This window comes from Tympanuchus pallidicinctus, unplaced genomic scaffold (genome assembly GCF_026119805.1).
Source record: "Tympanuchus pallidicinctus isolate F22 unplaced genomic scaffold, pur_lepc_1.0 scaffold15, whole genome shotgun sequence".
Classification (NCBI taxonomy): Eukaryota; Metazoa; Chordata; class Aves; order Galliformes; family Phasianidae; genus Tympanuchus; species Tympanuchus pallidicinctus.
In genome coordinates this window covers 150,613-163,050 of record NW_026294669.1, presented here as the reverse complement: position 1 = coordinate 163,050, position 12,438 = coordinate 150,613, and the positions used below count along the sequence as shown (strand labels likewise).

At 48.4% G+C, this 12,438-nt stretch overlaps 1 protein-coding gene and 1 long non-coding RNA gene across 2 annotated transcripts in view; both read left to right on the top strand.

Annotated features, from left to right (window-relative positions):
- The first annotated feature begins 213 nt into the window (after nucleotides 1-213).
- Nucleotides 214-2,533, top strand: LOC128077348 (uncharacterized). The gene is made up of 6 exons (XR_008204937.1): nucleotides 214-357; nucleotides 914-1,051; nucleotides 1,137-1,226; nucleotides 1,348-1,487; nucleotides 1,667-1,761; nucleotides 2,497-2,533. It is a non-coding gene; the product is annotated as an uncharacterized LOC128077348 (long non-coding RNA).
- Nucleotides 2,534-4,090: 1,557 nt separating this feature from the next.
- Nucleotides 4,091-12,438, top strand: part of LOC128077344 (ras GTPase-activating-like protein IQGAP1) — a 30,601-nt gene continuing 22,253 nt past the window's right edge. The window contains exons 1-3 of the mRNA XM_052676459.1: nucleotides 4,091-4,301; nucleotides 5,966-6,105; nucleotides 6,197-6,281. Of these exons, the coding sequence (XP_052532419.1) occupies nucleotides 4,135-4,301; nucleotides 5,966-6,105; nucleotides 6,197-6,228 (339 nt within the window). The 5' untranslated portion in view covers nucleotides 4,091-4,134 and the 3' untranslated portion in view covers nucleotides 6,229-6,281. The remainder of the gene's footprint in view (nucleotides 4,302-5,965; nucleotides 6,106-6,196; nucleotides 6,282-12,438) is intronic.

Below are 12,438 nucleotides of genomic sequence, written 5' to 3'. Positions count from 1 at the left end.
ATCAAGAACCACTTTTGTAATTCAGCCTGGGAGAGTTTGACACCAACCCCTGTTCATTCTTTTATAGGTGATTCGTGCTCTTGTCAACCGAGCAGAGCCAGAGCATGTAGTGATGCTGGGCTGTGTGCTTCCACCAATGGAGAGCTGTTGGGAAGCACAAATGGCTGCGGTTCAGCCTACAGCCTGCCGCATACCAACAGTGATGGAAAGAAGGAGCTGATCCAAGTTGAAGCCCTCATTTCTCCCGGCTGACACAAAACTGGGCAGAGTGGCTGACACAGCAAAAGGCTGTGCTGCCTTCCAGCGAGACCTGGAGAGTTGGGTGGGGAGAAACGGAATGAGAAAGAACAAGGGCAGGTGTGGAGTCTTGCATCTGGGCAAGAGCAACCTGAGTACCAGTATAGGTTGGGGGCTGAGCTCTTGGAGAGCAGCGTAGGAGAAAGGGATCAGGGGATCCTGGTGGGCGGTAGGAGGAGCATGAGCCAGCACTGTGCTCTCGTGGCCAAGAGGGCATCGTGGGGTGTATGAGGAAGAGTACGGATAGGAGGTGGAGAGGTGCTCTTTCCCCTCTACTCTGCCCTGATGAGTGGAGCATCTCCCTGTGAGGAAAGGCTGAGAAAGCTGGGTCTCTTTAGCTTGGAGGAGACTGAGGGGTGACCTCGTTGATGTTTATAAATGTGTGAATAGTGAGCGTGAGGAGGATGAAGGCAAGCTCTTCTCAGTGGCATCCAGTGATAGGACAAGGGGCAATGTGTGCAAGCTGGAGCATAGGGGGTCCCACATAAATAAGAGGAACAACTTCTTCACGGCAAGGGTAACAGAACACTGGGATGGGCTGCCCAAAGAGGTTGTGGGATCTCCTGTGGAGACATTCAGCAGCTACCTGGACATGTTCCTGTGTGCCCTAATCTAGGTGATCCTGCCCCAGCAGGGGGATTGGACGAGGTGATCTTTGGAGGTCCCTTCCAATTCCTGACATTCTGTGATTCTGTGCAAAGTTGGTTCACGGTAGTACTTTTGCTGCTGGGAAATAGGAGCGCTGATCTTTGGGGTAAGTTCAGCAAGGTGGACTCCCCTAAGCTGATACTGACTTCATCCTATAGCGTTGACTTCTGTCGTGATTTATTCCATGCCAGAAGTTCCGGATGCTGTCAGGAGTTATTCAAGCCCATTGGTGTTAATTTGACCCTGGACTGGCTGCTGCTTGACATGCTGTCTGCACAGAGGTAACACATGCATTAATTTGTTTCCTGTCCTCTGCTGTTTTGTCTCTTGTTTTTAGTTAATGCTGAAAACCCACCTACGGCTGTGGTTGGGAAATTGGTTCACTTGCTCGATCGGACCCAGATTTTCAGGAGGAGCTGGAGCTAATGAAACTGTGTGAGGAAGCTGTGACCTTGATCCGATCTAATCAACAGCTTGAAAATGACCTCAATCTCATGGACCTCAAGATTGGACTGCTAGTGAAGAACAGAATGACACTGCAGGTAGGAAATGCAGTGCTGGGAGACGAGCAGAGTGAATTGAGGCCAATGGCAGTTAGCATGAGGACCTTCTGAGCCTGGATCTCACTTACTCAGATGCAGTGGGAAGTATTTCCTTCAGAGTTACAGGTTTTCCTCCCAGTAAGTTCCTAACTGTTCCACTTATTACTATGTATCCCTAGAAAGAGAACTGCAGCAGAAACATCAAGGCTTCAAGTGTTTTAAAAACAAAGCACCAGAAAAAAACCCACTCGGGACCAAGGGAAAGCAATAGATGGTATGCTTGAAGGCTCTGAGAACTGTTTGTCTCTTCACTTGTGGTTACGTGAGTCATGGACTTGCACACCTTAATTTCTTCTCACGTTTTGTGTGCTGTATCAGAAGGGGGAGGTGATTTTGGAGCAGGAAATGTGCTCAGACTGCTTGGTGTTGGTTGGCTGATGGAAGCCCCCTCTGTCACTTTGCTGACGATTGATTGCACACAAGAACAACGTTGCTGATACAGCGGTGCCTTTTTTTAACTCAAGCTGAAGTTACAGTCACCTTTTGCTTTGGTCCTGAATAGCGTGGCGCTAGGCTTGACCTTGTGTAGAATCTGAACCATGGCAGCAGTGAAGTTCAGTTCCAAAGGAGGCTCCAGCTCTTGGGCTGATGCTGGCAGCAAAAAGTATCATAGTTATCAGAGCAGTGGAGGCAGGGAGTCAGCAAAATGGAAACAGGGCTTGGGGCTTCAAGCACAGTTGAGAAAGAAAGGCATTTTCAAGCATCTTCAGAACGCTACCAGCTGTGACAGTAGTCCCTGCTCAAAGCAATTAGTCCTTGTAGGTTCTCACCCAATTCTGGAATGTGGGGACAAGACAGAAATCGCTGCTACAACAGATAATGTTTCACTTCATGATCTCCTGATGTACCTTGACTGCCTTATCCACCCAAAAGGAAGTGCTATCGTGCAGCTTTTTCCCATATTGCGTGTTATTTAAATGTGGAATCTGTCCCTCTGTGTTCTTTGCAGGATGTTGTTTCTCATAGCAAAAATCTTAGCAAGGAGAACGAGGAACAGCTCTGTGACGTGATGACGCTGAACGAGCAAAAGGCAGCTTTGAAAGCTTTGAGCAAAGAGGAGAGGGAAAAGCTGGAAGCCTATCAGCATCTTTTCTACTTGAGGTATGCAGCTTTTCATTCACTGCTCTTGTCATAGATGCTTACGTGTATTGGAACAGTCTGTACTTCTGCACTGCAGTGTTGAGGCGCTGTCTGTCTTTGTGGTGTTGGCTTTTGTGGACACGTGCTGTATGGGAACTGCTGAGTCATGGCCTGAACCTCTGATTGATCACCTGAGGCGAGCAGTGAGTCAGGCAGAGGAGCACAGGTGAAGGCAATGCAGCTGTGCTGCTGGAAGGGGTGCAGCCAGGCTACAGCCCTCCTAGACCTGTTTAAGAGCTGGCTGCCAGTGGGGAAGGATCTCGTCTGGAGATCTGCTCTGCTGGAGTTTTGTAAGTGAGCCCAGGATAGGGGTAAGCCTTCTATTCATTCTCCTTTTGTTAGCTTAGTCTGCTTTGTCAAACTCTTTTGTTTATTTCATAATGACAACATCTTAATAGTCATTGATTATACACGTGCACTAAGTACTTTTTCTTCTTGTTTTAGACTACTCCAACGTACTTGGCCAAGCTGCTTTTGCAGATGCCTCAAAACAACCCCACAGAGTTCATGGATTCAGCCATCTTCACGCTGCATAACTACGCATCCAGTCAGAGAGAGGAATCTCTGCTGTTGCGGCTGTTGCAAACAGCATTGCAGGAAGAGATCAAGTACGTTGTAGCATAGGACACAGCCTTGCTGTTGCCTGAGTTTGGGCCGCTGCTAAAATTGCAGCTGTTGTTGTGTGATGTCCCGTGCTCATTAGCTGATAATGCTGAACTGTCCCTGCCTTCTGCTCATGCTGTTTCACGTCAGTCCTTTCTGTAACCTGGAAGGAGGAGGAATTACCTTTGTTCTTTAGGATTAAAGCCATTTTTCTTTAGCCAGTGCTTTCTTGCTCAGGGAGGCACTGTTTTTGATCTACTGCAGTGCTTTCCTAAGATTCATTCCCATCTAAGTTCTCTGCTGTCTAGTAAGAAGGACTTGGCACAGACTGCGAGCTTGGGCTTTACAGGCCAGAGTGAAGCTGACGCGAAGGTCACTGTTTTCCAAAACTGATGAGGAGGCTGAAAATCAGATGCTGTCTGGTTTGGGTTTTTTCCTGGCTGTCAGGCTTAAGGATTCTGGCTGTCTGTCGGCATAATTGAGTTGATTGGCACTTAGGAGTTTGGTGTTTATGACTTCTGGCTGATACGGAGCTTCACAACTTGCTAGGAATAGCAAATACATGTAATGTTGGAGGCAGTCATGCCTTTTTTGATGTTTTTAAGTATGAGGATGGTATGTGCCCTCCAACAGGTAACGCCTAAAAGGTTTGTTTAATTATTATTATCTTTTCTTGGAGTAGTAGTTCAGGAAAGTGCATGTCTATGCTTTATTCTCTGCTGCTGGATTTCCCATAGCGGCATGCTGTGAATGGCTCTTGTTGCTGATTGCTTACTTGTTGAAATACTGAGAGGAAATAGTTGTGCCTGTGTAGAACTCCCTTTGTTTCCTCTGTATTTTTGAGATGCGCTCTTTCAACCGTGGTGCCCGTGGTCAGAACGCACTGAGGCAGATCTTGGCCCCAGTTGTGAAGGAAATAATTGAGGGCGAATCGCTCAACGTCAGAACGGATCCAGTGGATATTTACAAGTGCTGGGTGAACCAGATGGGATCTCAGAATGGTGAGGCCGGGTATGGAAGCTGTTGCTACTGTTTTTTTCTGAAAGTTGCTCAGCTGCTTTGCATTGCTCTGTTAATCGTTCCGAACCATCCCTGTATTCATTGCATGCATCTGTCCAATTGCTACCAGCTTTTTTCCATCAGCTCGAGATGGCTTTCTTCTGAAAGGTATAAAGATCACAGAATTGTAGGGGTTTTAAGGGACCTCCAGAGATCATCGAGTCCAACCCCCCTGCCAAAGCAGGTTCCCTACAGCAGGTCGCACAGGTAGGCATCCAGGCAGGTTTTGAACATCTGCAGAGAAGGAGACTCCACCACCTCCCTGGGCAGCCTGTTCCAGTGCTCCGTCACCCTCACTGTAAAGAAGTTCTTGCGCATGTTTGTGCGGAACTTCCTATGCTGCAGTTTCCAGCCGTTTCCCCTTGTCCTGTCTCCACTCACCACTGAAAACAGTCCGGCCTCACCATTCTGCCCCCCACACCTTAGATATTTATAGACCTGGATCAGGTCCCCTCTCAGTCTTCTTTTCTCAAGGCTGAACAGACCCAGTTCACTCAGCCTTTCCTCATAGGAGAGATGCTCCAGGCCCTTCACCATCTTCGTGGCCCTCCGCTGGACTCTTTCCAAGAGATCCCTGTCTTATTTGTACTGGGGAGCCCAGAACTGGACGCAGTAGATCATCTTGTGACAGGGGTGTTGAGACTATGAGAAGTGAATCTCATGAAGAGATAGGCCAAAAAAAGCCCCAAAGCATTTCTTCTGTGTTAACTCATAGGTACAGATACCGTAGCTCTTACTCTACCAAGCCAATCTCTGCCCACAACTCGGGCAGGCTGCCCAAGGAGGCTGTGGATGCCCCATCCCTGGAGGCATTCAAGGCCTGGCTGGATGTGGCTCTGGGCAGCCTGGGCTGCTGGTTGGTGAACCTGCACGCAGCGGGGGGTTGGAACGAGATGAGCATTGTGCTCCTTCTCAACACAGGCCGTGTGCATAGAATCACAGCATGCAGCTGTTCCTGTCTGCCCATGAGAAGGTTTCATCCACGTGGTCATCCTGGTTGGTTGGCCTGTAGATCCCCCGCTACGTCATCTGTCCCTGTCCTCCCTTTAATCTGTGTCTATAAAGTCTTGATGGGCTCCCATCCGTCCCCAGTCAGAGTTCTGTGTTTCTTCCAGTGCTTGATGTTGACCAGATTTTGAGGATTCTGTTGTTGGTTGTATTTGTTTTGTTTTTAAGGCACTTCAAGGGAAGTGGTGGAAAAGCAATGCTATGAAGTAAAAGACAACTGTCCCAGCGCAGCACGCTGCGTGAGTTACTATCTTAACACTGCAATGTGCAGCTTGTGTTCTCACTGATTTATTTGCGACCTGAGGTACTACTGCGTATCGCAGGTGACCTTCTTGACTGTAGAGAGCATGTCTGCATGTGGTACAGAAAGATACAGTTCAGAGTTAGCTGGGCCTGTTCTCACAGCGACTGCTGCAGGGACAGCAGAGGACGTGAGAAGTCCTTTGCTCTTTCAGTGCTAGCATTGTAATGAAAGTGAAAGCGTGCAGCTCTTTGCAGCCAGGTGAGCGTGGATCTGTTTGTGTGTCAAGCCAACAATTCTGCCTGGCACTGACAAAAGTATATTAGGCTGAGGAGTGCTCACCTTCACATCTGACTTTTCCAAATAGCAAGTTGCCGTACGATGTTACACCTGAACAAGCTCTTAATCACGGTGAGGTGAGGACGCACCTGGATGCCTCAATCCGAGATGTGAAGGCAGTGACAGACAAGTTCCTGTCTGCCATCGTTGTTCAGCTGACCAAATCCCGTAAGTCTGGTGTGTCACCGCGTTATCCTGCAGCAGTTAATAGTGGGTTCATCCGTGAGGAATTCTCACTTGCCTTTTATTTCCTTTGAAGTTACGGGATGCGTTTCATCGCCAAGGTACTGAAAGACTCCCGGCATGACAAGTTTCCTGATGCTGGCGAGGATGAGCTTCTGAAGGTAAGGAGCTGAGCAGCTCTGTGAATCATTGTCTGCCACGCTGACTGCAGCAGATGCATCTCAGTGTTGTTTGTTGGCTGTACGTGTGCAGAGAAGTTTCAAAGCTGCAGTTTAAGTAGACAGGCTATTTGTTGTTATGGGTATAAAGTACTTTGCCCTGTGCTTTGGATTGCTGGATACATGTTTGTCAAAGGAGACATACTACAGCGTTCAGAAGAAGTCACCCTATTGCTTTTCCTTTTGCTTTTAATATCTTGGGCATTGTGCCCCCTAGGTTTCTTGGCTTTGGGATGCTCTTGCTGCTGAATGGTGCACCTTGGTTTTGCTGGTGTTATCTGAGTCAGTTGCTCTTTTTTTAAAGAGACAGTGTGCCAAGTTGAAAAGGCCCGCTTGCAGAATTCTACTCTTCTCACTTCCCTTACAATATTCTAGGGCATTACAGTAGCTGCAACAAAGTATATGGTGTCATTTTTCATGAGGTATGGGCAGTTTTGTGTTGTACATTTCCGTACTTTGGAGAACGAAAAGGATGTTAGTAGTAAATGCTTCCAAATGAGCACAGCATTGTGGCTTTCATTGGGATTGTCCATTGGCCATGGCAGTGAGATGGGGCCGATGAGCTGTCAGAGTCAGAGATGCTTTTGGAGTTCCACGCACGACTCCCACCATTCCCTGTTTCCTCTCTCCAGACCAAGTGCACCCAGCAGGATGAAGGAATCACCATCTGGCTGTTGCTGTTCCTGCTTCAGCCTGGGGAAACCATCCTCTGTGGCCAAAGACCAACGGCAGCACCATCCCAGGGAGCCCTCAGAGACAGACGTTGTAGTGCTGGCAGGTAAGGGTGCAAATCCAGCTTTCAACACCCTGCTTCTCAGCAACGTAGAATTCTTGCTGGCAGTGGGCTTGTATCTCCTTCTAGCTATCCAGCCCATACCTAGCACCTTCAGATCTCCCCTGATCAAGAACCACGTTTGTAATTCAGCTTGTGAGAGTTGGACACCAACCCCTGTTCATTCTTTTATAGGTGATTCGAGCTCTTGTCAACCCAGATGTGCCAGAACAAGTAGCAATGCTGGGCTGTGTGCTTCCACCAATGGAGAGCTCTTGGGAAGCACAAATGGCTGCGGTTCAGCTGACAGCCTGCCGCATAACAACAGTGATGGACACGAGGAGCTCATCCAAGTTGAAGCCCTCATTTCTCCCGGCTGTGCTGAAGATGCTGACCTGAGCCTGCCAGACACCACAGGCATCAGCCTGGACTGTGACCCGGTGCCTCTGCAGTGCAGCCCAGCCCAAGCAGAGCCCGAGTGCTCCGACAGCAGCACCGCCTTTGAGGAGAAGGTCAGCATCAGCGAGGAGCAGCAGAGCCTTTTGGAGGGGAGCTTAGAATCAGGCCTCCAGTCCCAGGCACCGGACGTCAACACTGACAGCGCTGAGCCACTCTGTCCATGAGCTTTCCACCCAAGAGAGGACGATTTCCATCTTTACCTGGACCTCTCACGCCCTGCTGTCTTTTCCTTTACTAATAAAAGCACACTTATACTCACTCAACACCTTGAGTGCCTGTGGAGTCTTCATTCAAGGAGACTGGGATGAATGCAACACACAGTAAGGCACCTCAGCTTGCAACGTGATGGCTGTGGAGTGCGTGCAGCAGAGCTTCTCGTTTGTTCCTGCTTTGTCTGCAGCGAGAGCTCTGCCTACGATTTGGTGTGGCAGCTGACAATCTCTAGCATTCTGGATATGGCTAATGATAATCCCAAGAATCAAGAATCACACAAGGTTGGAAACGACCTCTAAGATCATCCAGTCCAACCGTCTCCTCATCACCATTGCCACCACTAGCACTAAACCATATCACGCAAGCTTCCTGGCTGTGGCTTTGTGATGCTTTCCAGGGCTTTTGGATGCGTTTTGACACCTTGGCTGCTCCCTAGCACCTTGCTCCTGCAGCTGCGTTGGCTCCTGGCTCCCACTTACAAGCTGGCCATGCAGATCATCTCCACATCTGCCAGCACCGCGCTGAGGCACGAGGAGCTCACCCTGACCAGCAGCCGCCCCGCCCCCCGGTCTGTCATTGGTCCGCGGCAGCGCCGCTCCACCCCCGGGCTCTCGTCGGTCCGCGGCAGCGCCGCCGGCTGCCATTGGCTGAGGCGCCGTGCGCGGGAGCGAACGTTGGGGGCCGGCTGTTGGAGGCGCGGCTCTCGTCGCAGAGCGCCGCTGCAGCCGCCTGTGCCGCCCCGTAGGAGACCGCGGCGGCAGCCGGAGCTGTCCGGGCGGCACCGAGAGAGAAGCCGCGGCAGCTCGGGAGCGAGTGCTGAGGACAGCTGTGCCGGAGGTGAGCGGGAGAGCGGTGCCGGGGCGGGGAGAGGGGCTGTGGGGGCTCTAGGAAGCTGCGGGGAGGCGACGGGTGGCGGGGGGGGGGGGGGAGGGATATAGCGAGATGTGAGGCTGTAGGCGCCTGTGAGGGGATGTAGGGGTTATGGGGAGCTGTTGGGGGTGAGAGTCAGATACGGGGCTCTAAGGGTGGTGTATAGGGAGATAGGGGGCTGTGGTGGGCCATAGGGTCATAGGGGACTATTGGGGGCTGTGGGGAGCTGTAGGGAGGAAGGAATATGAAGCTGTAGTGCATTGTGGGGGGACTGTAGGCGTGGGTATGTGGATTTGTATAAGAAATGAAGCCTCTGTTCTGGGCTGCATTGCAAAAGGGGTGACCAGCAGGGAGAGGGAGGTGATTGTCCCCATCGACTCAGCTCCTTTGAGGCCTCATGTGCAGCACTGGAAAAGGGAAACAGGGAGAATGGTTTCAACATAATTGAAAACAGCCTTCACAGAAAGCAGGTGGCACCTATTGACTGGTACAAGATCCAAGAGAAATTAATGAAATGGTTCTTAAGTGACACCCCCTGCTTCCTAAGCCCTGTAATGTAATGAGTCAAATCCCACACAGACACAAATGGTTCAGTGTAACAGACCTCAAAGATGCTTTTGGGACCTGCGTTTTAGACTCAGACACTCGAGATCTTTTTGCCGTTGTACGAGAGGATCCAAAACTGCGACAAAAATAGCAAGAGAGGTGGATTGCTTTACCCCAGGGGTTCATAGAATCGCCTAATTTATTGTATTTTATGTGTTTATATTATGATAGATATTATCTATTGTGTTATTATGTTTTATTTTATATACGTTATATATTTTATATTTTATTTTTGTTTTAACTAACGAAATGCTGGAGAAAGTTTTGGAGAAGTTTCAGGTTGAAGAGGAGGTGAAGCTGTTTCAGTATGTAGATGATTTGCTGAGTTGTGGAAAAGAGGAGTCTAAAGTAAAGGAGACTGCAAGTGAAATTGTGAAGTCGTTACTTGTACTGTATGTCTGCAGTGCATTACTTTTTGAAAGGGTGCACCCAAGCAGAGATGTAAGGGATCGTGTGCCTTCAGACCCTAGAAAAATGTGTCCAGTTTCAGCAAACCAGGTCTTGGGCACTGTGGTGGATGCACCTGTCCGTAATGGGTGTAACATGCTGTGACTTGATTGCATTACTGTGACTAATTGAAGTGCCTGAAGGAAAGGCTGTTTTCTTCTGTTTGTTGATTCCCTTTGCTGAGCTATTTGCACTGAATGAGCTGATGTTGTTGTTGCTGTGGGGTGTGATCAGCAGGATGGGAAAGCGCAGTGTTGGTGTTCACATGAGGTTATAGCAGGGCTATGTCAGACTGTCGTGGATGTTCTTCAAGTAGTTTGAGGCTACTGGAACATGGAAAAGAATCCTGACAGCTGGCTCTGTCTTCTGTCGAGCTCTTCAAAATACTGCTTGAGATAACAGCAGATGAGATGAAATGCGGAGCAGCATGGGACTTGTGTCTGCCTTCAATAATTCTTTTCCTAGGCAGTTTGTGTTAAATTTTGTTCCATGGACTGTGACAGAAATCTGGGTTGCTCCGTGAGGTGTTAAAACTAGCTGACCTGTTGACTACTGACATAAGGCTTACTTGATTTGAGCTATGGAACTTTCAGCTTGTTTTGTCATGGCTGTTTCTAGGTATCAGATAGCAAATAAAACGTAGATCACAGTGGCTGGATTTTTTTTACTCAGGTGCTTCTGACACCATGCAAAACTCTCTTGTGGAGAAAGTTCCAGAAGCTTTCAGTGTTTAATTCTGGCTGTACAATAGCAATTAGTTCGATTTAGAACACATGAAAAGAAAGCTGATAGGGATCTGGTTACAGGTGGTTGAAATGACAAGAGGGAGATGGTGCAGGTGTAGGAACTAGGAGGTTGCCTTCCAAGTGCCTTCCTGGTTCTCCGTGCTGCTTGATGTTTATTTTCCCATTGGTGCTGTGTTCAAGTGCAAGCACTGTAGGGTGTAGAGAACACTGTAGAATGCCTGGTACTGCCCCGACCAGTCATAGATACTGGAAGGAAAAGTTGTGATGAACTACCGATGGAAAACATGGACAGTTTTGAGGCTTCTTCTTGGCAGAAGTTGGTGAGACAGTCCTCTGATAATCAGACAACAGGTAAACTGGTTTAAAGATGAGTCTTACTTTAAAGAGGGCCTTGTGTAGTCTGGTTGTTTACAGTAATGCAGGACTAGTTGGGTAAATAACTGATTGGAAAACCTATAAGGGAATGAAGTTGTTTTTTTTAGGTTAGGTTCTTACTATTGAATGCAGCACAAGTGCTTGCATGACTGGGAGCCCAACTGTCTGCCTCCGTTGTTGTCATGCTGCCTCTTTGATGTGCTGCTTCTTCAAACTGCTGGGGCTGGCAGCAGCGAGCAGAACTAATGCAGCAATTAGAATGGGTGATGCAGAGAAGACTGTGGCAGAAATGATGAAGCCAGAGGCCCAGCTAGCAGAGGTTTATGCATTTGCTGCCGATCTTTATCCCAAGGAGCTGGCCGCCTTGCAGCAACAAAGCCATGATGTCAGTGATGCCTTCTGATGTCTGTGAATTGATATGGATCACCAAATCTGCCTTGTCTGTTTCACTAAACGTGCCTGTCTTGAGTGTTGGTAGAACTGCCTTGATGCTTAGTCTGTTCTGACGGGATGCTTCATCTTGAAGTCTTGAGCTACTCGGCACTGTGAGATTCTGTTTGAATCTCTTGGTGCTCTAGCAGTAGTTTTGCAGAGCAAGTGTAATTGATCTGTATTCCCCTTTGTATGCAGGGTAACCTCAGCCATGCAGAATTATCTGTTGCTGTAGAGATGCTCTCTTCTGTGGCTGTGATGATCAGGGCTTTGGGTTCAGGGGATGTGAGTGCAGTATGGAGACAACTGAGCAATGCTGTCCCAGGGCTGACAAACACTGAGGATGAGAACTGTCAGAGGTGAGTGTTTTGAAGGTTCCTGTCCGTCTTTGATATTGCTTACATTCCCAAGAGGTTCGGTTTTCTTTTCTTCCCCTTACACTTCAGGTTCTATCACTGCTTACTCCAATATTAATTTATTCTCTCTCGGTTCTTGCACCTTGTCTTTGCCTTCCCCGTTTCTTACTAATCTGCTCTGAGTGCCGTCTCTCAGACCTTTATCAAGGTTTCACAACAAAGCTATGTTGTGGCCCTTCGAGGTTCTCAATTGCACCAGGCCAGCTCCTGCCCTGTGTTTTTTGTCTGAAAGTGTCATGTGGTGTTTCAGTGCTTTTCTTGATTGCTTTGCACTGGAGCTGACCACCTTGCTCACGGTCTTTTGTCTTTTTCCTATTCCTTCTTTCTTTCGTGTATGTCAGTTTTAACCCTTGTGTTACTTCTTCCATTTTGTGTTTAGTTCTCATTGCTGTCTTGTGTGTTCCCTGGCCAGTTTTTCATGACGTGATACTTGCTGGTTTTGATTTTTGTTCTTAGACAGATGTGTGGATGATGTGATGAAGCTGAAGGCTCAGATGCGTGCAGAAGAAAATGAGTTTATCACGTGGAATGATATCCAGTCCCGTGTGGATGGTGTGCACTTAGCTGTGCATGAAGAACATGAAAGTAAGTTTTGCTTGATTAGTGCTAGACTGATCCTAGATCATAAGGTGTGCTAAAAGTAGGTGCATGCCAATGAACAATCTTGTTGCTGGATTCATATAGCCTGAGATAGTTGCCTTTTGCCACTGCTTCTTGTGGAGCTGAGTTGCCCTGAAAAGGCTATCACCTAGAGAGGCTTAAAC